Raw genomic sequence first — 27,353 nt, 5'->3', positions numbered from 1 at the left:
AACTAGTTCTGCTTGTCACTATTAATTCTTCTGCCCTCCTTTGTCTCTAGCACCGGCGCTGGCCCCACAGAACATCCAAGTAAACTCCCTTTCTGCAAGCCAGCTGGAGCTCACCTGGGACCCCCCTCCTGCCGACAGCCAAAATGGGAACATCCAAGGCTACAAGGCAATCCTCCCGTTTCTACTGTTTTCATTTATCTTGCTTGGCATTGCTATTTACCTGTGAGATAGCTCTACAAACTGCAGTTGCCCTCGCCGCATAAGGCAAATTAAAACAGCGTTCAGACTGCAGTACAGAAACAGCACTAAGTCCCTAAACCAAAAGAAAGAGAATGAGATTGGGAGGGGGAGAGGAGAGAAAAGGGAAAGTGTGTTGTTATTTATGGACAAATAGAGCATGGGGAAACAGGGCATGCAGATAAGGAGGTAGCTCCACTTATGCAGGCAACATATCTGCTCCAAAAAGCAACACAGACACATAAGAGCTGGGGGCAAGAAATGTATTGAAGAAAATTAACTGAGCTTTCTAGCTATCAAATGGTACAAGCCTTTAGGAAGAGCAGAACTTTCTCCCAGCTAGAAGCCTGAGCCAGATCAGATTTTGGAAGAATTACTTCATTTCCTTAACTCTAACAAAATTAAGTCGGAGTATTAATTGCATTTGGTTCATAGGAGATGAGCACGTTGCAGAGGCACGTTGCTCAGCATCTCCAGCATGAGAATGGACCCTCAGAGAGTGGAAATGGGCAAGTCTACAAACACTGGAGCTTGGCTTGGGTTCAGTGTCTGGCTCTGCCTCTCTCCATGAATTTAGATCCATAAGTGAAGGAAAGCCAAGCCAATGTGAATAATCTGGCATCCCTTCTTGGCAGGAACAAGCATCCTTATATATCAATTCCTGTCCTTTCCCTTTTGTACATATATAGATGGCTTTAGCAGCTTGGCTTGGAGAGCCAAGGTGGAGTCTTGCCTTGGCTTGTTCTCTCGACTCTCTAGCTTGCTTTGGCCTGTTGTAAGGCTCTCGCTGCCAGGCCTGTCCAATAAGTAGGGCTGGCACCACTTTTCCTCTTGGAAACAACTTCTCCAAAGCCTAATTTTACAGCACCGGGATAAAAATTATGTAAGGGAAGCATGGGGGAAAGCACCTCAAGGAGCTTTAGGGAAAAACTTTATTACCCTCTTCAGGGAGGCATTTGCCTGGCTGTCCTGTGAACACCAGTGATGTAACCATTGTGAGTGTACAGAGGTGAGCTGTGGGCCATTGTATCAGGATGCCAGTGCTGACAAGCAGCTTGCATTGCAGGGAGAATTTAAAACTGACCTCTCCTCGCTGAACTCTGGCAGCTCATATCTGCTGTCACTAGGCCATATTCTTCAGCCTGTGCTCTATTTTTGAGTGATGTACTCAGCTGCATGGTCTCTGGACTCAGGGGAATTTGCGAAAAGGAAAGGTTTGGCACATGCTGAAAAACCTTAGTATCCTATTTAACAGAGGAGTCCAGAGCAAGGCTTGCACCATCTTCCTGGTCTTTTATAGCTGCAATGCCCAGATATTTTCTAGGTGTAGGATATACTAGAACATTTGATAGGATGAGAGGAAATGGCCTCAAGTTGTGCCAGGGGAGGTTTAGATTAGATAATTAGGAAAAATCTCTTCACTGAAAGAGTAGTTAGACATTGGAACAGGCTGCCCTGGGAAGTGGTGGAATTGCCATCCCTGGAAGTGTTCAGAGTGTTGACGTGGCACTTGGGGCCATGGTTTAGTGGTGAACACTGTGAGGCTGGGTTCATGGTTTGGCTCATGATCTTAGGGGGCTTTTCCAACCTTAGTGATTCTCTCTTACTGTCCCAACAGATTTATTACTGGGAGAGCGACACCCAGAATGACACGGAGAAAGTGAAGGTCCTTTTCCTCCCGGAGACAACGGTCCGGCTGAAGAACCTGACGAGCCACACACGGTACATGGTCTGCATCTCCGCCTTCAACGCCGCCGGGGACGGCCCCCGGAGCAGCCCCTCGCAGGGCAGGACGCACCAGGCGGGTACGGGAACGCTGTCCTGTCCCACAGCTCAGACCTGGGGATGACCAGCACGGACCTGGGCAGTGGCCGAGGGAAATGGGGGGATGCAGAAGGGCACCGGTGTTTGGGTTTACATTGTAATGGTCTTGAAGGGCAGGGGGAAAAGCATCCAATAAGTGGAGTGTGTGGGAGGGATAGAGCAGAAGAGAGAATGGAGTCGCAGAAGGACCACTCCCTTCACAAGCTGGCCTAGAAGGAACCAGTCGGTGGGACTGTTTCTTGTTTCCGCTGTCATACCTGGAAATGCCAAGGAACTCATCTCCAGTGCCTGGAAGTTGCCCAGACATTCCTGTGAGATGATTAGCATGCTTTTTAGAATTCCTTCTTATTGTTTTTAAAACTGGATCAGCAGCCACCCAATCAGGCTGAGCAGTGCCTGTGCTGGACATTCTGTGGTGGGAGTGCTCTGGTGCAGGGTGAAGGCAGTGCCCTTGGTGGTGGCTGTGAAGAGGAGCTGTGTAATCAGTCTCTGTGCTCTCATAGCACACTTCTGAGGGTCCTTCCCTTCTGTGTTCTGTCTCCTTGTTTGTTTTCAGTTTTGCAGCTGAGTGCCTGTGTTTTTAGGACAGGCTGGGTTTCTGACTGATTACGGGACATTTGTAGACAATTGATAAATCCCGTTCTCAGCTTGTTTCCTTTAGATTTAGGCTGGGCAAACAAACCAATGTTTTATAATATATATGTATATCAGCTTGATTACTTCTCCTGCAATTCAATCTGTGTGTAATCCTTTCAGCACCCAGTGCTCCCAGCTTCTTGGCGTTCTCTGAAATCACTTGCACTACACTCAATGTGTCTTGGGGCGAGCCGACAGCAGCAAATGGAGTCCTGCAGGGTTATCGAGTAGTCTATGAGCCTCTGGCTCCCGTCCAGGGTAAGAAAGACCTCTGATCATACATATTCATGGAGAAGTGACAGAGTAGTACTGTAGTATCTTTCATCTCTGCCCAATTTCCCACTTGCTCTCTGCCGTTTTCCAAGAGAAGCCAGGTGGCAAAGGGTAAGTAAAACAATTCCACTTTTGCCAAAACCGTTCAGCGAGCCATAATACTGTGGAATACGGCTTTTGTCTGTCCCCTCTCATTTTCTTGCACAAACTATAGTCTGTGTGATTTGAAAAGTCATTTTATGGCCGTCATTACCTGGTCTGGGCAAAGAGGAGGCTCAGCCTGAGAGTCCCTGATTGTCTCCCCACGTCGCGCTTTGAAACTGCTGAGTAGGCTCCATCCCGGAATAGTCATCAGACACATTTGTATTGCTTATCACATCGTGTGTCACTTCTGTTATCACAGAGATTGCCTGGGCATCAAGTGTGCTCGTCGTCACTGGCACTGCTGCTGGCTGACAGGGGAGGGTGGCTGCTGTGGGGATGTAGATGTGTCTTTACAAAGAGTTTCTGAGCAGTATTTTCAACCCAGCACTGGATTTTAAGTTAGACCACCACAGCGTGCTGGCCACAAATGTTTGGTTAATTTGCCAGAGCAGCAACAGAGAAGGATTTGGCAATACCCCTGAAAGCAAATGTAAATTCACTCCAAAGGTGAATTAGAAAAGATGACAAAGTTTGTGGATGGTCTTATTAATATTTTTATACTCCTGGTAGATTGCCAATCATTCAATAGGATGTCCAGCTTTGGCGGGGTGACAGCAGGGAGAGTAATTTCAGCCATTGTCAATCCATTTTAAACTCTTTTCCAAAGAAATAAGGATATCAATCACTTGTATTTGCTTTTTCTGTAAGGAATTATGATCTGTACTGTCTGAATATCCATGTCTCATGCACAGAGAAAGTTTTATGGAGGATTGAAAACACAAGAATAAAAGCACTGTCAGCCTTTACGGTTGGCAGGTCTGAGCACAAAGAGCTAATGCGTAAAGCATTTCTAATTCTGACCAAGAAATGTGCACAGGGTATGCAGGAGGTTGGGGCTGTTTGGGCATTTCCTGCCTTTTATTCATTCCTACACAATGTTTAAGAATACATTTTTTCCCCTGAAAATATGGAAGTGTCAGATCATGTTTTGTCTTCATGCATTTGACTTAACATCCTCAGAATCTTTGTTTTCCTTTCTTCTCTTCCCCACTTCTGCTTGTGCTGCCTCTGACTCCAGCTTGTCTCTCCTTCCCCTGATGAGAGCAGGGAGGTTATGGAGGGCTCTTCCTCAGACTGGAAATTTTTGCTTAAATTTATTTTCCAGTCTCTACCCATTTGCTCTTGTGACAACATTTTTCTTTCAGCAACTATATTTATTCTCCTGTCATGATAAGGAATCCCTCCCTTGATGCCATCATTTTCCTCTGATAGAAAAGCCATGTTCCTTTATTTAGAGAGCAAAGTAGAGCCAAATTTGAAGATGGAGCAGGAGACAGTGCTGAATGTAGCACAAGGCTTGTGGGGCCAGCACTGATGTATCCTGTGATCCCAGAGGATCATTCCAGCCCCAGGTCTCACATTCCTCCATACCAGCACCACAGTGCAACAATAAGGATGGACCAGACCCTCTGGAGCCTTTTCCTGCATCTTGTGACTTTCCACTCATTCATGATTTTTGGCTGAGCATCCTTGTCATGGTGACCCTCTTGCCATCCCACTCCCCCTCCCAACATTTACCTGCCCATTTTTTCAGGCTTTCCAACAGCAACCTGTTCTTTAGCACAGTTTTCTCCCTGTTTGACCTTTTATTGTTTAAGCTTTACACTGTTATGTTTTACACAATAATAGACAACAGAATTGCCCTGGAGCCTTTTTTAACAGTTCTTTTTTTTTTTTTTTTTGAACATAACTTCAAACTGACAAATGCTTCCTGATTTGTCTCAGAGAAATGAAATAGTTCACCTAGAGAAGGAGCGGGCACTTTTACTGCTTCCTCGTTAGCCAAGGAAAGATTCCCTGAGTTATAAATTGTATCTGGGAGAAAACTTGGAACAGAAATCGCTTAGACATTATTCTTTAATTAACTGGTAAAAACTGAAAGCATCATCTTGATTTGCATAAAATAAGCATCTGGATTGAAAAACATCTTCCTTCTGTATTTTTCTGGAAAGATAAACTAGCAAGCAGCCATTTCTAGCATGAAAAACTTCTCCCCCTTCCTGTCTTCTTGCTTTGAAATTAGTTATGTACATCTACAGAACTAGAAAAATGCCAAAAGGACTCTCTAATTTGAACCTTCTGTTCTGTAAAATACTTCATAAATCAACTTCTTTCCCTTGACTTACTTGTAGAAAATTTCAGTGAAAACTAGATTTTTTTTTTCTTTCAAAGCACTCATTGTCCCTCTGCCCTTTATGCAGCATTGAGAACCTAAAGGTGAAACTACTGTGCACCTTGATGAAGGAAACACCTCTGATTTTAATTCATCCCTGTAAGAAAAATTATGAGAGAATGAGAAGAGTGAAACACAAGTCACAACTCCAGCCTTTTTAAGATCGCAGTGCTTTGATTGCATCTCCTATTGTCGTGGCATTTGTAGCCCCCAGGTCCCTGTGAGGTGCACACATCCCTTATTCTGCATCCACGTGGTGATGGTGGACATGGCAGGATGAGGTGAATGGAACAAACCTGGCCCTTGTTTCCTCCTCCAGGCAGTGTTGCAGCTTATTTGGTGAAGCACCAATGGAGAAATGCTTGCTTAGGAAGCAGCCTGCAACGTGCACTCCTCTTCGTTTACCTCCCTCTTTCTTCCCAGAGTAATTAGTGAAGTTACATGTAGTCTCTTGGTAATTTCCCAGTTGTGTTGTAAGGTTTTTTCCTTGTCAGTACCCACTTATCAAGCTTAAACTCTAATTATACTTATCAGTGCTGAAAATTGGCTATTATCACTACTTAAACTCCTGCTAATTGTAAGAAATACTTTCTTAGCAAACTGTTAGATAATTTTACTTACCATCTAGATGTAATAAGCTCCACTTGATTTCTATTTTGGCATTGCAGCCTTCTCTTATTTTTTTATCTGCGTGGCTGTTCCAGGGGTGAGCAAGGTGGTGACTGTGGACATTAAAGGGAACTGGCAGCGCTGGTTGAAGGTCCGTGATCTCACCAAGGGCATGACCTATTTATTCCGAGTGCAAGCCCGAACCATTGCCTATGGACCTGAACTTCAAGCCAACATCACAGCTGGGCCAGCAGAAGGTAAGTGGAACCATAAAAGCAAGTCACAGGCCAGATCAGTTATACAAACCTATGGGAATAGTGCACTCAGGGCTTCACAGGAATCTCCAAGCCAAGGAGAAGCTGAGTCACAAGAGCTCAGGATGTGATTCAGTGGGTTTCACAACTGCCCATGAAAAACATGTTTCATTTCTCCTGAAATCCGTAAGTCTGATGTGAATAAACAAAACAGTGTAAATAAATCATAATGCAGATGGGGCTAGCCAGGGATTTCAGAGCTGCAGCCTGACAGCGCTGTGCATAATTCTGACTGTACTGCTCTGCGGTGGGAGTCAGAACTGGAATAACTGCCGGAACCAGCAGAGGTTCCTGGGTGTAAAACCAGAAAGAATTTACAATTATTCTCTCCTGACACGTTGGCTTATTCAGAGGGAGAGATCTGTGGATTTTTTGATGTGTCAAGAGCAGCTACAGGCTGTGCAGCAGCGCTGCCCGCTTGGGTCGGTGTCTGTACCTGAAGCCTGGTTTTCTTATTTGATCAGTGATTTTGATAAACACATAATCTAACAAGGTAAATACCCTCCAATGATACCAGCCTGTCAGGTGAGTCACAGAACATCAGTGCAGTGGTCACAGTTCCTATTTTTGGTTGTTTTCCACATCCACAGTCTAACTCTCACACCACACCACAGAGAGTACAAAAAGAGTATCTTCTGTAACCGTGGCATCTTCCCAAGCCAGTGGGCAGTGGCTGTCCCCACAACCCTCTCCCTGAAACTTGGGAGGCTGGTTTCACCTCTGAAGTCAGAAATAGCAGTGTCAATGTGCAAAGTTTGTAATGCTAATGGGTAAAATGAGAGGACTTTTTCCTCTTGCCTTCTACAGACAGGTACCTTATTCTTGGGACTGTCTGTGTAGGACCAGGAGTTGGACTTTGATGATCCTAGTGAGTCCCTTCCAGCTCAGGATGTTCCAGGATACTGTGATTCCATGACCTGTACACCCCAGCCATTGATATTTAACTGCTGGTACTAGAACTAGTGAAATAATTAGGACAGTAATATATTGAGCTGGTTTATGTTGCCTATTTGTTGACCAACATTGCTATATAATTTTTTCCCCTAAATCAGTAGAAGAAATTCATAGTACAGTCTGTCTCCGATGCCACCCCCATTTGCTATTCTCCTTTCATCCTTCAGGGTCTCCTGGCTCCCCTCAGGAAATTCTGGTGACAAAATCTGCTTCTGGGCTCACGCTACGGTGGACTGAGGGAGATTCAGGAGAAAAACCCACAACTGGCTACATTATAGAGGCACGACCCTCAGGTAAGCCATGGGTAACACAGAGAGCTTGATATCATGAGTTCCCTTCCTTCAGTCCATGCTGGAAGCCATCCACATTGGAGAGGTTGTTTGTCATCCCAGTAAGGTAATGGGATTTTGTGAGAGAACGTGTTTCCAGACACTATTAAGCTGTTACTGGTTTATTATGTGGTTTAGCATATTTTCTCCTCTTTAGGAGCAGTCACAGAAAATTACCCCGACTGCTCTGGCTTTCACTGTGCTACATCACTGGAAAATCATCCAACAGATGAACTAATATAGATAATAATTAAAAGTAATTTAAATGCTTACAGCATCTTTCATGCACAAGGACTAATAAGTATTTGCAAGCTGTATTTTGAGGACCACAGATAGAAATCTGTCCTCTTCTGCAGCAGAGCACAGCAGCTAATTACTGTTTTACTGTTAATAATGGGGCCAGGACTTCAGCACTGTGAACACATTGCTTCCCCCATTTGTTCTGCAGGGAGGGCATTGAGTGGGGGGGGAAGGAATCCCCTATCACCACAGCTTTTCTTGGTGCTTTCCCAGAGCTCCTTTGCTTGTGGGATTTGCATCTTACTGAAGCTGTTCTCTCCTTTTTGTGGAATATTTCCCCACTTGGACAAGGTAATTTTAAAAGTCAGCGTGTGCTCCAGCCTGTTCGCAGCCTCTCCCAGCTTGGTACCCCTTGCAAATTCAATAAGCACACACTTTCTGGTAACTGAGTCATTAAGGAAAGCCAGTGAGTGCTGCCAGACCCCTGTGTAATCTCACTTGATAACTTCCCTGCACTCTGACAGTGAATGTTGATAACCCTTCTCCGGGTACAGTTTTCCAGCTGGTGATGCATCTACCAGATACTCCTTTCACGTGGGCCGTGTTTGAATGTCACCAAGTCAAAAGCTTTGCTGAAGTCAGGATAGATGATGTCTGCTCTTTCTCCTCTATTGACAGGGTCTGCTACTCTGTCACAGAAGGAAATTAGACATGATTTATACTTGACATATCCATGTTGGCTACTTGTTCTTTCTTTTTTTACTTCTAGGTGCTTGCACACTGCTTGATTATGTATTGATTAAAGGAATGCTTATGTGTTTGATTGTATAAAGGACCCTGTTTCTTATTTGTGTCTTGAATGTAAGGTTGCATTTAAAACCACTGATTCTAATTACATTTAACCAGACCAGTAACAAAAGTATTGCCTGCATTTCTGAGGTCATCCCTGAAGATGCAGATTTTCATACCTGTATCTGATAGGATTTGCTCTGTAGTGAGGCTCTGCTCTGACTCTAAAATTTCTTTCTTATTTCTGTCATTTAACTTGACAATTGTTTTCAAAACAAAATCAAGGGAATTGTGTACCTTCTCCCTGGAGTTTCCCGGAGTGCTCAAGTTTTCTTTCAATTAGAGGCATGACACTGCTGTGCTTCTATTTCACTTACATCAGCTTTTTGATTCCTGTCCTTATTTCTTCATAGGTAGAAAATACTTTCTTATTTGAACAGCACTGTTTAGGTAACAATTTAAACCAAACCTGTTCATTGAAGTTCACTTACCAGCTTACATTTTCCTCAAACAGATTTTTGTGAGTAAGAGTATTTTAGGGGGAAACCTGCAGCCCACGTACAGATTGTCTGCAAGCTTGGAAATTCAACTCGTGTGAGTGGTGACATTGCAAACTCATCTGTTTGTCTCACCGTTGGACGTGAACAAACATTTCACAGTTCATGGCTAAGGAGGTAGGATTTGTGGCCCACTCTTTTTGAGTAGGAAGAAAATAGTCCCTCCAAGGCAGGTCTGAGCTGCATTAACCCTGGGTCACTTCTGCTGGCCCCACTCCACTGATCCTGGAAACACACAGAAGAGGTCTTATTCTCCTGCTCTTGCAACCTGACTGTTGAGGCATTTAATTCCTCTTCAGATTATTTTAATCCTATTCATGCTGCTGTAGCAAATGAACTCGGCATTTGTATGCTGGATTCTCATCCTTCGTTCTGGTGCAGCTGTAGGAAGCGTGAAATGTGATCCAGGAGAGGAGACAGACTAATTGGAAGATTTGCTTATTCCACCCAAGCGTCGGCTTCCTCTCTGTGCTGCTTTTCTTCCTCATCTCTGCACGGAAGACTTTGAAATCTGAATTACGGGCTTAACAAAAGCAGGGAACTAATTCCTCTTGTCAGGGCTGGTCACTCAGAGCAGCTCCCGTTTCAATATCGTTCTAATAATTTGCTTTTGCATGTTGATTTATAGGGGTAATAGAGCGTGGATTGGAGCAACCTTTGTTTTTAAGGAGTTGTTGTCCAAAAGAAGAGCAGTTGACTTGTGCCCTTCACATAAAATCAAGGGAGGAAAAGATATTCATCCTTCTGAGGTCAAAAAAGGGGCGTTGAGCCGACAGATGAAAAACTTTAGCTTGTTGCCAATATTTAAATGCAATACCACTACCTTAGTGCTTCACATCTCAAGTGTCATCTATTATAGGCCTCATTACCCCAAACGTTAAATGCTGTATCATCTCGTTTTCCCTGCTGTAGTTCCCTGCCAAGACTCTTCCATCAGAGTAGGAGGGTGGCTTTCTGTCAGAAATGGCAAACCCTACTCCCTTTTGTCACTTCCCTTCAAGTTTTTCGGAGTCCTGCTGTGTCTCCCAGGGCTCTGCTGCCCTGCTGGGTTTAGCAATGGTGGCAGCAGGCAGCTGAGGCTGTTCATTTGATTTCCCTGTTTCTCTGCTGGGTTTATGGAAGGTGACCAGGCTCACTACCTCCTCTGCATTTTGAGTATACTCAGGCACGGGGATGAAGCAGGCGAACCAATATTTTTTCTAGAGTGATCTGTGCTAGAGGAAGACATTACAGAAACAGAAGAGTTTTTCTTTTCCTTCAACTTCTCTGCCCCTGGAGAAATGGATTCCAGTTCAGCTCCTTGTGCATTACAAGAAATGCAATTAAGCAGCCTCTGTCTCTGCCATCGTAAGTGCTCCCTAGACATCAGCTAGGCTGGCTGAGGAATGGGTAATAGATCATGTCCTCAGCTCTTACGCAGAGGAAAAGACAGAAATGGCACAAAGATGTTAAAGTTCCTGGAAAGAATGCAGAAGCTGGTTTCACCCCTCTTTTCCCAACCCCGGTCCACATCCAAAGCTCCTCTTGCTGTACTGTACTTTAGTGGTGGGCATGTGGTCTGTAGAGTGCCAGCAGTCTCACGCAGACTTGCCTTCTCAGTTATCCCCTGGATGGGTTTCTGTGTAATGCCCTGGGGATCCACAGTGCCAGGAGTGCACCTAGATACGTGCCGGTCCCCATGAGACCTTCATCCATGTATTGGCCTGCTGCAGTCATCTTCATCTGCAGGGCAGCTCTGGAGGTGTTCAGTCAATTTGCTTCATGGAATAATTTGGATTGGAAAAGACCTTTAGGATCATCAAGTCCAACTGTAAACTTAACACTGCCAAGTCCACCACTAAACCACATCCCTAAGTGCCGCATCTTCATGGCTCGTGTCTGGGCAACCTGTGCCAGTGCCTTACCACCCTCACCACTCGCCAGTGCCAAGAATTTCTTCCTGACATCTAATCCAAACCTGCCCTCTGTCAGTGCGAAGCCATTCTCCCTTGTCCTGTCGCTCCATGCCCTTGTAAAAAGTCCCTCTCCAGCTTCCAAGAGGATCAGTTCCATGAAGGCAGCAGACATCTTGGAGAAGAACCCATCTACTTGGAGTGGGGATTGTCCGTTTCATAAATACAGGGTTTTGCTTCCCACGCCCTGAGGGCAGATCTCACTTCAGTTTTCCTTTCTGGTGTCTTGAGTAGTGTTTTTCTGTTTTCCTCCTTTTCTATTTATTTTTAACCAAATGGGGGAGCGCAGTGTCAAACATGGACACAAACCAGCACAAGTCAGTAAATTCAAAGTGAAGGGTGCAGCTGCATCGCCGGCATCTGCCACGGGGCCTTTTTCGCTTCTGCTGGCGAGTGACATGTCACGGCTGACAGTTTGTCAGCCTTCACTTCCCATTCTTGTCCTTCCACTAGTTTGCATGATAATCCAGCCCTTTGCCTCTGACAAACACAGCCAGGTTTTAATTGTGTCCTCTGTAGGAGGAACACCACCAGCGTTCAGCCGGGCCTTAACTCTCCACAGCTTCTCCCCTCATAAACCTCCTAATGTGTAATTAGGAGGGAGCTTTATGGCCAGGCTCTCCTCGTAGGCCGGAGGAGAGGGGAAGGCGGGTTTTTAAGACCCAAATAACTGACAGCTCTCCATCTCCCCTGCCGTGGGTTGTTAGTGGCTTGAGTTAGCAGAGCCAGGAGCCCTCGCCACTGACTGACAGTTTTATTTAGCATGGAGCCCCTGATTAATGGCCTGTGCAGCCGGGCTGGCCCGCGGGGGCCGTGCATGGCTGCGGTCGGCAGTGCCACTCCGACACGGAATGGTCGGCACCCAGCCAGGAGGGCTGGGCCTTCTTTTAGGTCAGAGGTGGTTTCACCTTCCCCTGTCATTCAGATCTTCTCCCCATGCCTGTACCTCAAGAGCAGGTGGGACGAAGGTATCAAGGCCGGGAGGTGAAGATCAGACCGCCCCTCAGCAGGAATAAGGACAGAGCTGGGGCTGGTGGAGCCTCGAGAGAAAGAAGCAGCAAGATAAAATTAATCTTTTTTTGAATCCCTTTTCCATCACACATTTAGTTTTTTTTAAAGAGGCCAAGTGCCCAGTGAAAGGCAATGGGAAATGAAGACAGGGATTGATGTTACCAAAGGAGAAGCAAGGGCAGCCTCCCTTGAGCTGTTGCCTGGGACTGGCTGAGCCCTGCACGTCTTCACATGAGTCTGGTGTTGCAAACTTTGCTTTTTTCAGGAGTTTCTATGAGTTAATACCCAGCTGATGTCCCAGCCACAGCATGTGCATCTTTCCTCCCTAAACTGAGTGGAAAATGCTGTGTGTGGTGCACTAATGATTTTCTCCTGAACTTAAAGACCAGTCTTTGCTATCACAGGTGACCTTCTAATGAATTCTCTTTTAGCTGAACTTCTAACATTTAGAGCACACCTAGTTTTGAGGGTTGGGGGGAGAGATGCAGTGAATGCATTCAGTGTGTTCAATATTTAATCTTAAAGTTCACCACTGGAATAAAGTGCTTTTTTAGTTCAGATATATCTGACTGTGATGCCCATGTACAAAGAGGGGTCTGAATGTTCCATGGAGATAAGATGAATTAATTGAGGCTCTGGAATTAAAAATGTTAAATATTAAAAATATTGTTGACCAGGACTTGGGAAGCCACATACTATGCTGTGCATAACATTGGCTTGGGGTCAGCAGTGTGGAAGATGTAGGACATCCCTTCTCCCAGGCTGCCACCTTGCAGACTTCTGACCACTGTAGCTGCATCAGCACTTTTCTGGGATCCCAAGGATAACAAGCTGGGTCACATTTAAAATCAAAGGGGGGTGGGCCAGAGAATACACGGCCACCAGCTGGAGCATCTCTGAGTCCCTCTGAGACAGAAATCCCTCTGAAGAAACATCACCAGGATCCTTTGCTGCCCCACAGGATCACCACCATAGCCAAAGGGACAGAGATGTGGAAATGCAACACTGACTTCTCAAGGGTGGTTTTCCCAACTTACTGCGAGCTTTCACAGAGTGGTTAAATGTACACGTCTTGGTCTGTTGGATTTTCTGCACTGTGCACCCTGATAGGTTTGAGAAAATGAGTGAGAAAGTGCATGTCTGAACAGTTGTGTTTGTTGTAATGAGTGCTGAACATTCATTTTTATTGTTGCTTTTCTTCTCCCATTTAAGTGGCTTTCAATGCAAACAAATTGCTTTTCAGACAATTCACAATGGGCTCAAATTCTCTTATTGCTGTTTACAAATGTGTTTATGAAAGCTTAGGCAATTCTAGCAATTATGGCAATATTTTATAGTCGTGAGATGCATCTCCCTAGTATCGATGGTTGCAACAATCCAACTTTGAAAATGCATCCCTCACTTCACCCTCTTCAGAGAAACTAAATCCCAAGCTCCCTTTTTATTACACTGTAACTTTACATGGTAGAAATAATCTCAGCTTCTATTGCCCTGTAAAAGGGAAGTCAATATTTTATCTCTTGTTTTATAGCCATTGTAATACCCAGCTAATACATAACAATGGTACATTATGATAACTTCATTATACTCTGATCATGCTGGTGAATAATGTATTGGTCTGAATTTTAAGCATGGCAGGAAAATTACCTATTTTTATTGTTCTTTGTTTTTTTCTCAAATGCAGCTGGAACAATAACATTTCAGCCTGCTTTTTGCATCCGCTGAGACTGCCAATCCTCCTGACCAGAAAAGAAGTAGTTTGGGGGTTGTTAGTCTTTGTGTGTGTCTCTAGACATGTAGCACGGTGCAAATTACTGAGCCAATACTTACCGATGCCAGAGTTAAAACATTCACATGGAAATGCACCTGCAGTGTTAATCAGTCCATCTTTGCTGCTATTCCCTGTTGCACAGGAGTAGGCTAAGGGCCAAATTTTGCTCTGTTACACCAGCACAGTTCTGGCATTGCTGCGGTGATTCCAATTAGTTTACACTCAGGTGAAGGCAAAGCAAATGAGAACAGATTCCTGCCTTACACTGCAGCAGTGGAACAAGTTGCTGAGGATAGTGCTGCTGGCTCCTGCTTTATTGTTACCTTGATAACACCTCAAGCTACAGAAGTCCTGCTGCTGCTTGAATCTCGCAGTGCAGAGGACTGTCTTTCAAAGCAGGCAGCTCCTGCGCTGGAGTCGTATCTATGCAGAGGTTATCATCCTATTCCCATAGCTGGAGGACGTGCAGAGAAAAATAGACATTGCTGGAACGGCTTTGATAACTGAAAGTAAGAGCCCAATGGGATGCTTGTGAGGTCAGGTCTGTAAGAGCTACGCTGGCGTTTGGCCCCACGCATAGACAGCGACTCCGTTTCCTCAGCGAAAGTGCTGGGCACAAATTGTTACTGGAAGGCAGTTTGGTTAGATTAATGTTTGATTCCTGCCCTCAAAATTATGGAGTGACATTTTTAATTATAGTTGGATTCGTTCTTACTGGTACCAGCATCCATCTTGTTGAAAGTCTGTTCCATTGTAGTCAAGTGAGTAGAAGGTTGCGGGAATGGATCAGGGATGGGAATGTTGCCTGGTCTGGATGTGCGTCAGGATCGAAGTTATTAAGGCTGTTGAGAACGGAGATCAACCTAGTGAAACACTTCCATCAGAATGGCATTGTGCTTCTAACAACTTTGAGAGATTTATAATACAAAGAAAAACCTCATTCCTGTTTAAAAATGTACAGCACAGAGTGCAGCTCCAGCAGGCTCACTCTGTGGGCTGTGCCACGAGGAGAACATAACACTATTGATATCATGGAGCAAGCAGCACTCCAGTGACACCAGTCCCTCGGGCACCAGTTTACAAAAACTTCCCAAAACTTCCATTAGTGCAAACCTCACCTCTGCGCTTCCATAGCGAAGCCATTTTTGCAGTGTAAGAAGTAGGCAAAACCTTTGTGATCAGGACTCGCTAATGCAGCAGCTGCTTTGGGTTTACCTGCGCTGTGAAATGCCAGGCGTGCTGATGAGTGGCCTTACCTCCTGATCAGGAGGGGCCCAGATGGCTGGGCAGCTGCTCTGGCCAGCTCAGGTCACTGTGGGTGCTGCTGCTGATTTTAGAGGAGATCTCTTCCATCTGGGCTGTGATAAGACCCCATCATAAATAAATGCATTTACAGATGGGGCCTTGCAGGGCACTCTGACATTTGTGTGCATCACAGAGCAGCCTTCAGGTGAGTATGTCCACTGCCTGCGGTTCCAACACACAATTGATGACACCCTCTTCCAGCGAGCAGGAGGAAGTGCCAGGTCACACAGCTCATGCCATTTCTCTCCTTGCTGCTTTCCTAGATGAAGGACTCTGGGATATGTTTGTGAAGGACATCCCTCGCAGTGCCACCTCCTACACAGTCGGCCTGGACAAACTCAGACAGGGTGTCACCTATGAATTTCGGGTGGTGGCTGTCAACGAATTTGGCTATGGAGAGCCAAGTGTTCCGTCCGTGGCAGTATCAGGTAATCATGGATTTTTTTAAAAAAGTATCTTTTTCAGTGGAATTTCTTGAGGTTGGGAGAGAAAAGGGGAAAAAAGAAACAACCCAGATCCTCTAGTTGCAACAGATAATCAAGGGCAGCGTGTTTTCACTTGTTTCAGGATAAAAGTGGAGTAATGTGGTGGTGAGTCAAGGTTTGTAATTACAGTATGCTTTACTCTCAAGAGGAAAAACGCATGTGTGCCATTTTTAAGATTGACAAAGAAGCTACTCAGAGTGTTCATCTGTAAGATCTCTTGTCCTAAGACTAATTTACACAGTCTAGAATTTGTTTGCTTTTTCTCCATTCCTAGTCTGTTGTGTTGTTTGCTCTGCTTTCTTCTTTTTTTTCCCCAAGATTCTGGGATAAACATTTTCTATGTAATTTTCTCAAAAACATGAAGGAGTAGTTTCACAAAATTATTCCTGATAATCCTCTGTGCTGGCAGTTCCAGTCCAGTGTGATGCCTCCAGTCATCCTTCATCAGAACAGCTCGTTGGTGATGCTTTTGGGCTCTTCCCACCCTTCCTGCCCCCAGTAAACAGGGCTATGGCCTAAACATGCTTCCAAAATCCCTGTGAGCAGCCCAGAATTCTGGTTTTCTGAAAGAACTTCAATACCTGGAAAAGCAAATTCCCCTCAGCTTGCCAGGGCTGGGCAGCTGGAGTTCAGTGGCCTGTGGTGAGGTAGGAGACCTTGCCCTGGGGACAGCTTTGCTGGGTCTCCTCTCACCCTCCCAGCTGTGCTCCAGGTTGCTTTTGAGCAGCAGGTTTCACCCTTGCTGTGTCAGCAAAGACAGGGGGAATAAAAGAACCTGATAAAGCGGCTTTGTGATTCAAAATTCTGGAGAGTCCTGAGAACCTGGCAATGCTCCAGTATCTGGAGTGGCTTTTATCTCTTTGCTGCTCCAGTGAAAAGCATAAACACCATTCAAGAGCTACCCAGAAGGCAGGAGCAGCAAACGCTGCTATTGCCATCGTGGCTGCGTTTGTCCTGACACAATTAACCACTTAGCCCAGGAGAGCTTCCATGGATTTCAGTGTGAGTGCTACCCCAGCTTTTCTTCTTCAGGACAAGGGCATGGACAACCCACTTCAAACACCACGAGTCAGTGTTTTTCCTATCTGTGGTTTTGCAGAGGCTGTAACACAATGTAAAGGATCAGCAGTCATGTCAGTCTTTCCTTTCCTGGAAGACATTATTCCCTCTGAAGCTGGGCATGCAGCTCCTTGTGATGCTTTCTATAAATAAACTGCTTGTTTGTAAGTTCTCCACTTGAACAGAACTATTTAATTCACCTCCTTTTGATGCTTCAGTGTTCCTCTCAAATTGCTGCATGAAAGTAAGAGGCTTCTGTTGAGATTCACAGTCATAAAAGTATAAAGCATTTTAGGCTGACCACTTCAGCTGGCGCAGGGAGGTATATATTGCCCTGAATCTGCTCAGCCCAGCATGGCTTGTGTAGTTTGCCTTTAGGATTTTATTGGCCTGGACTGGCCTCCTAGTGAAGAAGAAAAAGGGGCTGCTTTTCCCTGCTGTAGAATACCCAGTGATCTGGAACAAATTTAAGCTCATATTGTCAGGCTAACAACAGTCTTGTATGCAGATCCAGGCTCAGGACAGTCAGGGAAAGAGAGTGCCTGGGTTTGGTGCTACGAGGGGTTGATGTTGGTCTCCTGGCATTGCCCACTCCTGCCAGGTGGTGTTCCACCCTCTGGACTACAGGGGAATTATATACAACTGCTGGCTCATGCTCCAGCAGCTGCATTTTTTTCCCAAAGCTGAGGGAGCTCAAGAGAAGACAAAGAGAATGTCACCGCAAGAAAATAACAATACTTATTACTTTAAACCAAGATTGGCAAGATAACTCCAGAAAGGGGAAGTTAGTATCATTTTATGTCTTAAATTGAGGTCAGATGGGGTGAAATGACCTGAGATTGCACAAAGTCCAGGCAACTGAATTGATACCCATGTGCTGCACATCAGGCTTGGCTGAGCGGATGGGAGGTGATAAAGAGCAGCAGTGAATGCTGGAAGTTGGAGTTGAGGGAGGTACTGAAAGACACTGAACCAAGTGTACTTTTTTGCCTGTCACTGGCTGTATTTTTCAAACAGCTACTGAGCAGCATTTTGGCAAGGCAAGCCTCTTGAAAATTGGACTAATCATGGGTCATGACAGATGTATTAGTGGTTCCTTTGACCCAGGGAGTACTAAGCCTAACATGGTAGTCAAGACATGTAGGTGTGCAGAGCCGTGGGAAGAAACCTGCCTCTCTTCTCTTGGTGATAACTTCTTAGCTAAGGGATCCTGGAGCCCTGCTCCAGGTGTGTGAAAGGTGCTTGTAGAGATGGAACAGGTTGCCCAGAGAAGTTGTGGCTGCCCCATCCCTGGAAATGTCCAAGGCCAGGTTGGACGGGGCTTGGAGCAACCTGGGCTAGTGGAAGGTGTCCCTGCCCATGGCAGGGGGATGGAACTGGATGATCTTTACGGTCCCTTCCAGTCTAAAGCATTCTGTGATTCTGTGTTGGAGTTGTGATATGCTCCTGTTCTCTGCCATCTCAGAAGTGTCAGAAAGGCCCTCAAAAGTGCCCAGTAGACTGTGTGACATCCTTTGAACGCCTCTTTCTCCTGAGCACTGTTATCAATGCATTGTTCACTGTGGGGAGGAAGAGAAAATTTTGAAGGGGCATAAAGAGGAAACGTAATTTGTTTTTTGCTCTTTCAGCACAAACGGAAGCCCCTTTCTATGAGGAGTGGTGGTTTCTGCTGGTGATGGCTCTCTCAAGCCTGATCCTCATCCTCCTGGTGGTGTTTGCATTGGTCCTGCATGGCCAGAGCAAGAAGTACAAGAACTGCAATGGAGGTAAGGCATCATCTCCATGCTGTGCACACACTCTCAAGACTTGTGAGAATCGGAAATATCTTCCCTTTGAACCCCTGATTTCATCAGCATGGACTGTCTCTATTTTGTTTGGCAGAAGACTCAGATCTTTTTGCTATCTGATTTGGTAGAAATGGCTTTTCCCCATAATCACCACTGGATCAGGGGTTGGATACTCACCAGCCATGGGCTCAGACAGGACAGCATCTGGAAGTCCCAGGGACTGTAGCAAAAGCCAAGGACTCTGGGTCAAACACATGGCAAAAGACCACAAATAAGGAATCAACTGAGACTTTGTTTAGCTTTGTCATCATTCCCTAATAGATGGGGAGAAGGATAAAGATTCTGCTTTTGTATGGCTGCACCCAGTGCAGATATTCTAGATCTGTGTGTGTGAGGACTGTATCACAATTCCTGTATATTTAGAGTGTCCTGCATTCACATTCCTTCCCTAAGCCAAACTGCATTTCCTGGGCTGGGGGCCAAGAAGCCAGGAGGTGTCTTGGTTAGACCTGTTAGACTTTAACACAAAATAAGCATCAAGCTTTGAATTTTCCTTTAGTTATGATTTTTACAGGTCTCCTTTCTTGAAAGGAAACAGGAGCTACCTGCTCTTTAACAGGAATGTTAAATAGTCCCCTTTCAAAAAGCCTAGTTCTTGAGCTCTGAAAATTGTTTTTACCTTTTCTTCTCCCTACATGATAAAGTCCTGGAAGGGTTGTTCACATGTGTATTTCTCTGATAGGCTCCTCCACCTGCAGCAAGAATTGCTCTGGTACCAGGAGGTGCCAGAAAAGGCACATTAATGAGTAGGATCGGGTGGATGGGTCTTTGCACTACCTGTTCTTAGGGATTAATGTAATGAAGTCTTCCAGGCAGTATTTAGTAATTCAGTCCCCAAGTGAAGATCTTCTCTTTCTTTGTAATTCACTTCTAACAAGTGTTAGAAAATCAGATTTCAGTCCCCTGAGATATGAGATGTATGAATACCGTGGCATTTTACCGAGTTAATACTATTACATATTTGTATGCATAGCTCATAGGAAATCTCTCATCTTCTTAGTTTTGCTCTGTGTTTGGGGGACAGACATGAAAAGACGGGTCTGACCTGTACTGTCAGAAATCCGTGTTCACAGAGTTTTAATGCAGCACTGAAATTGGAGCCGAGGATAAAGCACCTGCTTGCTGCACAGTGGCAGCTTGTACCCAACCCTTCTCCCTGGGACACGGGCTGAGCTCACACCTTTGGGATTACCGAGAAGGAACATGAGAGGGAACAAGCTCCTGCTGTATTTGATCACAAGAAATAATATACTTTGCTGTATTTTCCTTCTTCTTCCCGTCCCCGGTCCTTGTTCCTGCCTTACACTGTCCACTGATTTCTCATATCTGTGTCTTATCCTTATTACAGCTTTGACATCTTTTTCACATTTGCTATCCACTTGCCCTTTTCTTGCTTTCTTTCCTGCCTTTTCTTTTTCTCTTTTCCTTTTCCCTTTTTTCTACCTTTTTTAGTTTTACTTTCTCTTGTTTTGTTTCAGTCAGCATGAATGGGATTCACAGCACCTGATCTAGGACATCTTCAGTGGCCACCCAAATTAGTCACTTGGTTTCTATTTATAGTCAAAAGACACGAATAAGCACTTTTGGAGCACAGTTTATCTGTGCTATTTTACCTACCTCTGAATGAAATGCATCCATCCATTCATAAATCCTATTTATTCCCCTCTTTTGGCTCCCTCTGCCCCTTCACACTCCTGATACACTCCTTTCCTTCACTCTGTTCTTAGTTGCCAGTAAGAAAGGTGAAGAGAATTTCAAATAATTAAAACAGAAAGGACAAGTTAGCTTCTGCAGTTCTATTTGGGGGGAAAGTGCCTTTGTTTCAGCTGAATCTTTCATTGCCTGGCTCTAGGTAAAACCATCTCCAATGTAGAAGAGTCAGTCACCCTGGATAACGGAGGCTTCACTGCTCTGGAGCTCAACAGCAGACACCTGAACATCAAGAGCACCTTCTCAAAGAAAAATGGAACCAGGTAAGAAGCTGGGAATGCCATGCTTTTGGAAATGGCTTTTTATGTCGCTTCAAGCAACTGTTAAATAGGCAAAGGGGAGAGACTGTTGTCTGGAGAATCTAAGGAGGACTAATGCCCAAGTCTCTGCCTCAGGCTGTGATTCTGGCTTCTAAGCATGATTTAATTGTGTCATTCCAGAGAAATGACAGCATCCCATACACTCAGTGTTGCATTTCCTAGGTCTCCTCCTCGCCCAAGCCCAGGGGGGCTGCACTACTCTGATGAGGACATCTGCAACAAGTACAATGGAGCTGTGCTGACCGAGGGCTTGGGCCTCAACGAGAAGCCCTTGGAAGTGTCGGAGTCAGAGGTAAGGATTTCCCTTTGCCTCGCCAAGTATTGCCCAGTCACTGCAAATAACCCTGCTGAATCCTGGCAAGTCTTTGAAGTCCCAGTCCCAGACCTGCACCATACTGGGTGGTCACTGTTTGCCTGTCTTAGGGCCTTTAAAATGTCCACCGGGCTGTTTTCATCACAAAAAAATTAAATTAAAATTAAAATATCTGAGGAAAGAATAACAAGCAGGACCCGGCCAGGGCAGATTCCAAACCTGGCCTTAGCAGATATTCAGTTTTCCAGGGTCAGGTAGAAAGATAAGTGCAGTCAGTCAGACTGTGTATGCTGACCTCTCTGGAAGGGACTGAACATCCTCTTCTGCCTGTGGGCTGCAAACTTGGAGCACTTTTGGGAAAAGGCATAGACACTGCAAAATAACCAGCTCCTGTCCTGGATGAGGTTAAAGGTGAGATGAGTTTTGGATTGTTGCACTGACTGAAGTAGGAGCTGTGGTTTAAAGTTCACAGTGCCTGTTTTATAGACAGCTACAGCAAACCTCATGATTCAGAAGAGCGGTCTGAGCTGTGATAACCACTGCCTCAGTGACAGGGGGAGTCAGTGAGGAATGAGTAACTTGCCAGGGAGCACATGGCCCCATGGCTGTGAGAGCCCAGCATCCAGCTTTCTGGACACCCCAGCCTTATGCTCAGGTTGCCTTTAGACTGTTCTCCAAGGAAGGCGGGTGCGTGCCAGCATTATCCATCTGGCTGTGCTCCCTCTTGTGTCCCATATTCCCTGGAAGAAGGAACAAAATGCTTCTTGTCTGTGAAAGTCCAACAGTGGCCAGGGGTGAATAGACAGACTTCAAAGGATATCCAGAAAGGTAAATCTGTCTCTAAAATCACACGGTGTCAGCTGAGATCCTGACGAATCTGAACTGACAGCGCAAGAAGCGAGCAGTGGGCCAAACCACTCCAAACGTGACCCTTCTAGCAAGAATAAATCAAGAGCAGCAAGTAGTGAAAGAAGATGACAGTTTTCATCTGTAGTTTTTCTGCACCTGCAGCTACAGCTGCTTTTCCTGGCTACCTAGCTCTCACCTCCTGCTAATTACCACAGACAGCCTGCTGCTTTGTGCTGCCCTGTGGCCGACCCGTCATGAAGGCAGCTTTCCTTGGTGGAGCTCAAGCTGCTGTCTCTGCAATGCACAAGCATTACCCTCCAGATTAAACCCATAGAGCTATGGTCATGTCACTGTAACAGCCCAGCATTAAACCTGTCATTAAAACAGTTTGCTGAGCATGGTCGTGAATTTAGCACCGGCACCTTTTGACATTAATTTCAATGTCCCATGTGGTATTTCCTGGTAATGTGCAAAAGTCTCCTTGCAGGGTGTCATTATGCCTCCTATGTGCACTGTTTGTACAGCAGAGAAGGAAGTGATTTGGGTGGTTTTCTTCTCAGGCTATTATTAATATTGTTTATTTACTGTGAGTTGCTGTTGAGCCTGAAGGTCTCAGTTGAGACTCTGGTGGTTTTTTGAATCTGGGTGTGCATGTGAGTATGTGCACAAAATATGCCTCCTGTTTTTCCTTGGGGCTTAGATATGCAGCCTGTCTGTATAATGTCTTTGATGCTGGCTTTTTTGTGGTGGGGAGTGCTTTTAGTCATGAAATGTTAATATGCTCCCAGTAGAGGTAGCAATAGGAGATGCTGCCTTTTGATCAGCCTGAAAACGCTGTTTATATTGGTGGGTACAGACAGGAGGTGAGGGTGGGTTGGGGCAGAGGTGGGTATAGATGATTGACCACTCTCTTTTCAAGTGTTCCTGTACCTATTAGCTCTTCCTGTTTGTCTTTTATTTTCTTTTTGTTTCTGTTCTCAAAGGAGATCGTAACAGACAAGCTCTGGTTTCTGAGAGTTCCAGAATTTCTATCTCTCCTAGCAGGCAGAAATGTTTGCCTTTATATGAAGAGTTAAAGATAATCTTTTTATGTAAGAGCTCTACCTAGTTTTGGTCCTCTGCAACAAAGGGTGCTGATGCTGTTTTCTTCTAAAACATCTGTGCATGGTTCTCAAATTCCACTTAATATGATGCACATAAGGGCAGGCAGGGCCAAAAACTGTGCTTTTGCTTTCAATCCACATGTCATCGTGTTACTGCTTAGTCTTACGCCTCTTGCCTGAGGTGTCAAGAATTTTTATGGAAAAGAAAGAAGTTCACTGGCTTCAAGTCACATGGGGTTTACTGAGCATGAAGAAGTCTGTGAGAAACTCTTAGTCTGACTGACTGCACTTAAAACACAGCTGCCTGGGAGCGTTCCTCTGAGCTCCCTCCTGAGGAGGAGAGCCAGAGAAACATTGAGGAAATCAAGTAGGACTCTTAATATTCATAAATCAAGTGGTTAACTTACTCCATGTCATGAAAGCCAAGAACCAGTACTGTTAATGAGGTTAAAGAAGTTTAATTGGCAGGTATGGAGCAAGAGACAGCTATGAGTGTAATTTCTAAGTGATTAATAATAATAGGCTTTTAGTTAATGAGTCAAGTGGACAAGGCCCTGGACAGATAATCTGAAGAAATTTGGTGTTCACCATGTACAAAAATTTGATGATATATCTGCGATGTCATCCAGCCATGGAAGAGTAGTTTTGCAGAAGGAGAGGGGAAGGTGGTGCATGTTTGTGTGTTCTCATGTGTCCTCGTGGTCTCCCAAAAACTGTTTCCAGGAGAAAATATTCTCGCAGGTCACACAGGTTATCAGTCAGGGCAGAATGCTGGCAATGCTCTGGTGTTCCCACTGCTCTCTGCAGTCTAAATGGCTTTTGCTTTCTCAGCTCTGTAGGAAAATATTTTAAATTTCCACTTAACACTTCACAGGGAATACAGTTTAACTTGTTTCCAGTAAAGTTCTCCAGCGATTTTGACAAGTTGAGCACCGTGTTAGGAACCAGCTGCAGGTGACACATTAAATAAGCAGGGGCTCCTGTGTCCAGAGAAATCTTTTTGCATATTAGGTTACCTTGTCTCTTTTACAGCATATTCATTTCAGGTCAACCAAAAGAAACTGCTGCCATCTACATTTTTAGAAGCAGTCTGATAAGATTGCAGTCACTTTAAAAAAGTATATTTTGAACTAAGGCAGCCAACTCTGGTCGCTGACTTGCCTCTGAACAGCACTTGTGCATTTTGTGCTATCAATAATATACCTGAATAGCCCAATAATATACCTGAATAGCCTCTCATTTTCTGTATTTGTTGTTTCATAGCTATCCCTGTACCTTTGGTTGACAGTCTGTAATGTCATCGAACACCAATCACACTCCAGCCCATGGAGGTTTCCAAGGTAACACAGCCACAGTCACATGGAAAGGAGGAAACAGAAAACAAAGCAAAAAGCCCTGCAGCATTTCTATTTACTCAATAGTTTAAAAACCACTAAAAAGTAATCCTCTAGCATAAGCTGACTGTATTGTCATGCTAAACAGGTTTATCTTGCTTCTCCTTGATTTTCATCGGGGCTGTGGAAGGGCAATTCCTTGCTGATAAAGGTAGTTATTGGAGTATTGCTTGGAGCAGACCTTAGAAGATACTTCAGAAACATGGACAGAATAGACAGTTCCTGCCTATTCTGAAGTAAACACAGAGAAAACATGTTGTATCAACACTAACAAGGCAGGTTATCCTTTCCAGCATCAGTGCTAATGATGCTGAAATTAGTGCAGCTATATATGTTTTATGAGACTTGCTTCTGAAAGGCACTGGCCTTATTTACACCAAATTAGTGTTTCCTTTCAGTTGGTATAATGAACTAATTAGTGGACAAATTATCAGCAGGTGGTATTGTTTTTAAATTCCTTCTTTCAGTTCATGGCACGTCCAAGTGTCACCATATTTCAAAAGGCAGCAGCCCATGTAACAGTGTTCCAAGTATTTCTCGTCTTTATTATGTTGACTTCTGGCAGTCTTGAAAGAATTTGGCTTAGGTACAGAAATTATATTAGTTTTGTGGGTGAGTGTTTTTCTGCAAGCAATGGACAGAAATCAAGTGTCTGCATCAGTACTATTATACCTATAAAGTCATGTGTCATTCTTCTTGATACAGCTTCTTTTCTGCATTTCTCCTTAGAGCTTCCAGCCTTTTAGTTGGCTTTATGTTCCTGTGTGTCTCTGGGGACATCAGGAAGATCAATAAGGAGTCACTAGAAGTTTGTGGGGTTTTTTTTCTCCTTATGCTTATTCCAGCTCAACTGAGCTGTGATCCATCTGTTCAGCAGGGGGTTGTTTCCCTGAGGAGTGGATGAAAGTGTCTGAGTCAGTGATGGTGGATTGGGAAGGAGTCAGAGGACACGGCAAGGGCAGTGGCAGCCTTGTGCCTTTGATGGAGAGAGCACATCTATCATAGCCAAAGGGGTTCACATCTTTAGGTGCTTCTGGTGAGCGATCCATAACCACTTGTCTCTACTCAGGATGCAGAGACTTTTCTTCTGGATGCCCACATCATCCCCAGCTTCCCAGGCATTTACCTTAAAATTAGACTGTGGAGACAGAACATAATGTTTGGAGATGTAGGTTGATGCAAAGTGCAACAACTTGTTTCCTGCTGAGTACAGAGGGAACCAGGGTTTGGGGATCTTTTGGTGAAGCTGGTTTTGTCTGCAGCTGAGGACCAGCCTGCCTGAGCTCCTGCTGCCATTCCCTGCCACGCTGCCACATCTGTGGTCATCAGCAGCACTCCTGTTGGAGCCCCTTACAAAAACAGACAGGGCAGTGCTGGCAGCATGTTCCCACCAGCAGTGCCAAAACTCTGGAGCTGCTCTCTGCACCCACTGGCTGTGAAGAGGTCCAAATCTGGGGATATTCCAGGAATGCTGCAAAACCCACCTGTTCAGGAAGGTCTTTGGAGGGAGCTGGGTGTTGGCTTCCCGAAGCTGGCAGCTGGTGCAAAGGAGTGTTCTTCTAGGAGAGAGACTTGCTGAGTTCCTTCTGGAATAATTATTAAATGCTGGTAGGGCTTTGCTGTATTAGTAATTACATGTCAAAGCACCTGAAGCTTGTCATTCTTAAAAATCAAACCATCCATGATTCCTAAAGAGCTGGAGCCTGGGTAATAGTGGAAGAGAAGTTTTGCAAAGCTGTAAAGAGCTGCTTTGCTCAGACTTTTGGAAATCTCTGGGAAAAATTTCTCAGCTCTGTCCATCACCCTCTGAGCTGGGAAATGGGCTCAAAATAGTACTGAAGCAGCTATCTAAGCAAAGAAGTGGGATGATGGATGCTGTGCCCTTTTCAAACGATGGTTTGTAAGGCATTTGAGGATTGTTCTTCAGAGACCATTAAAAAGGAACTTTAGAGGAGGAGAGACAAGTTGTGTGGCAGGAGGATCAAGAAGGATGTGTGTGTGCTGTGTGGTGTCATAGATCAGAACGATACCAACCTTTTGAAACTAATTGCAGCAACTAACAGTTACGAGCTGCACTTACTTGTCTCCCTTGTATGTCTTAGGCAGCTGCTACTCTGATATTTAATTACCTTTAGAATTGGCTGTGTAGATTGTTGGGGGCAAAAAAAAGGAATAAATGCTTTTGCATGCTCGAACTGGAGATTTTGAGGGAAGGCATGAGATATGGAAATGACTGGATAGATGTTAGCATGCTGTATGGGATGTGGCTGTTATTGGTGGGAACGTTAGTGGGAACAGAAGGAAAATGTGCACTTGGATACCATGGCCAAGGCTTTGCCGTGGTCTCTGTGCTCAGCAGAGATGTACAAGCCCTCTGTGATTCCTCCAGCTGCATCACAGCAGCAGCACTTCAGAGGAGGGGCAGATGCACAAAGCTTATCTGGTTACATCTCAATAGAGCTCCCGCTCGATATTGATATGAGCTTTGAAGCTCTCCAGCCACCGTGCATAAATGTTTCAGGGGTAAGATGCGCTCTGAACACAGAGCTGTGTCTGACTCATCCCAAGAAAGCAGCCCCTCCTGCCTGGCAGCTCTTCTTTTCCAGATTTTGTATTCTCTTTCTTCTGTCGCCGCTGGTTGTGCACCTTGTCCCATCAATAATCAGCTGGAACATGCAGATGGAGTTGTTTGCCTGTAAAAAAAAAATCTAATTTTTGCTTAACTCCCTTTCAGTTATATAACTAATTTTCAATACTTAACAGGGTAAGCCACACCCAGAGTACTGTGCAGGTGGCCTGGTCTGGCTACCACAAGCAACAGCCCATCTGGCCAACCTAAGTGGGTTTATGTGGGAGACATTCTTGTTGTCCTTGCATCAGAAGAGAGATGCTCAATTCTAATTGCAACATTTGTGATTATTGCTCGAAGTAGTGATAGTGAGCAAAAGCTCTTGGTTTCCCTGTGGCATCTCTACACTTTCCTGCATCTTGTATCCAAATAGGAACTCCTGGCTCCTGCTGCACCATCTTGCAGTGAATTAGAAGGGATTTCTCTGCATTGCTTATCACCAGCATTCATCAGGGGTGATATCTAG

General features: G+C 44.9%; 1 protein-coding gene across 1 annotated transcript in view; it reads left to right on the top strand.

The window, feature by feature from the left end:
- The window catches only part of SDK1 (sidekick cell adhesion molecule 1), a gene marked incomplete at its 5' end in the record, with an annotated part of 210,307 nt that overhangs the window by 176,402 nt on the left and 6,552 nt on the right, over window positions 1–27,353 (top strand). Inside the window, 9 exons of the mRNA XM_039381463.1 lie at window positions 51–166; window positions 1,856–2,042; window positions 2,818–2,955; window positions 6,052–6,213; window positions 7,392–7,517; window positions 15,442–15,606; window positions 18,351–18,488; window positions 20,422–20,542; window positions 20,762–20,891. Coding sequence (XP_039237397.1) covers window positions 51–166; window positions 1,856–2,042; window positions 2,818–2,955; window positions 6,052–6,213; window positions 7,392–7,517; window positions 15,442–15,606; window positions 18,351–18,488; window positions 20,422–20,542; window positions 20,762–20,891 — 1,283 coding nt within the window. The remainder of the gene's footprint in view (window positions 1–50; window positions 167–1,855; window positions 2,043–2,817; window positions 2,956–6,051; window positions 6,214–7,391; window positions 7,518–15,441; window positions 15,607–18,350; window positions 18,489–20,421; window positions 20,543–20,761; window positions 20,892–27,353) is intronic.

Source organism: Pipra filicauda, unplaced genomic scaffold (assembly GCF_003945595.2).
Source record: "Pipra filicauda isolate LSUMZ 115617 unplaced genomic scaffold, ASM394559v2 scaffold226_size1812527_pilon, whole genome shotgun sequence".
In the NCBI taxonomy this organism is placed as follows: domain Eukaryota; kingdom Metazoa; phylum Chordata; class Aves; order Passeriformes; family Pipridae; genus Pipra; species Pipra filicauda.
The sequence above is the reverse complement of the archived record's forward strand: the minus strand, read 5'-3'. Positions and strand labels throughout refer to the sequence as shown.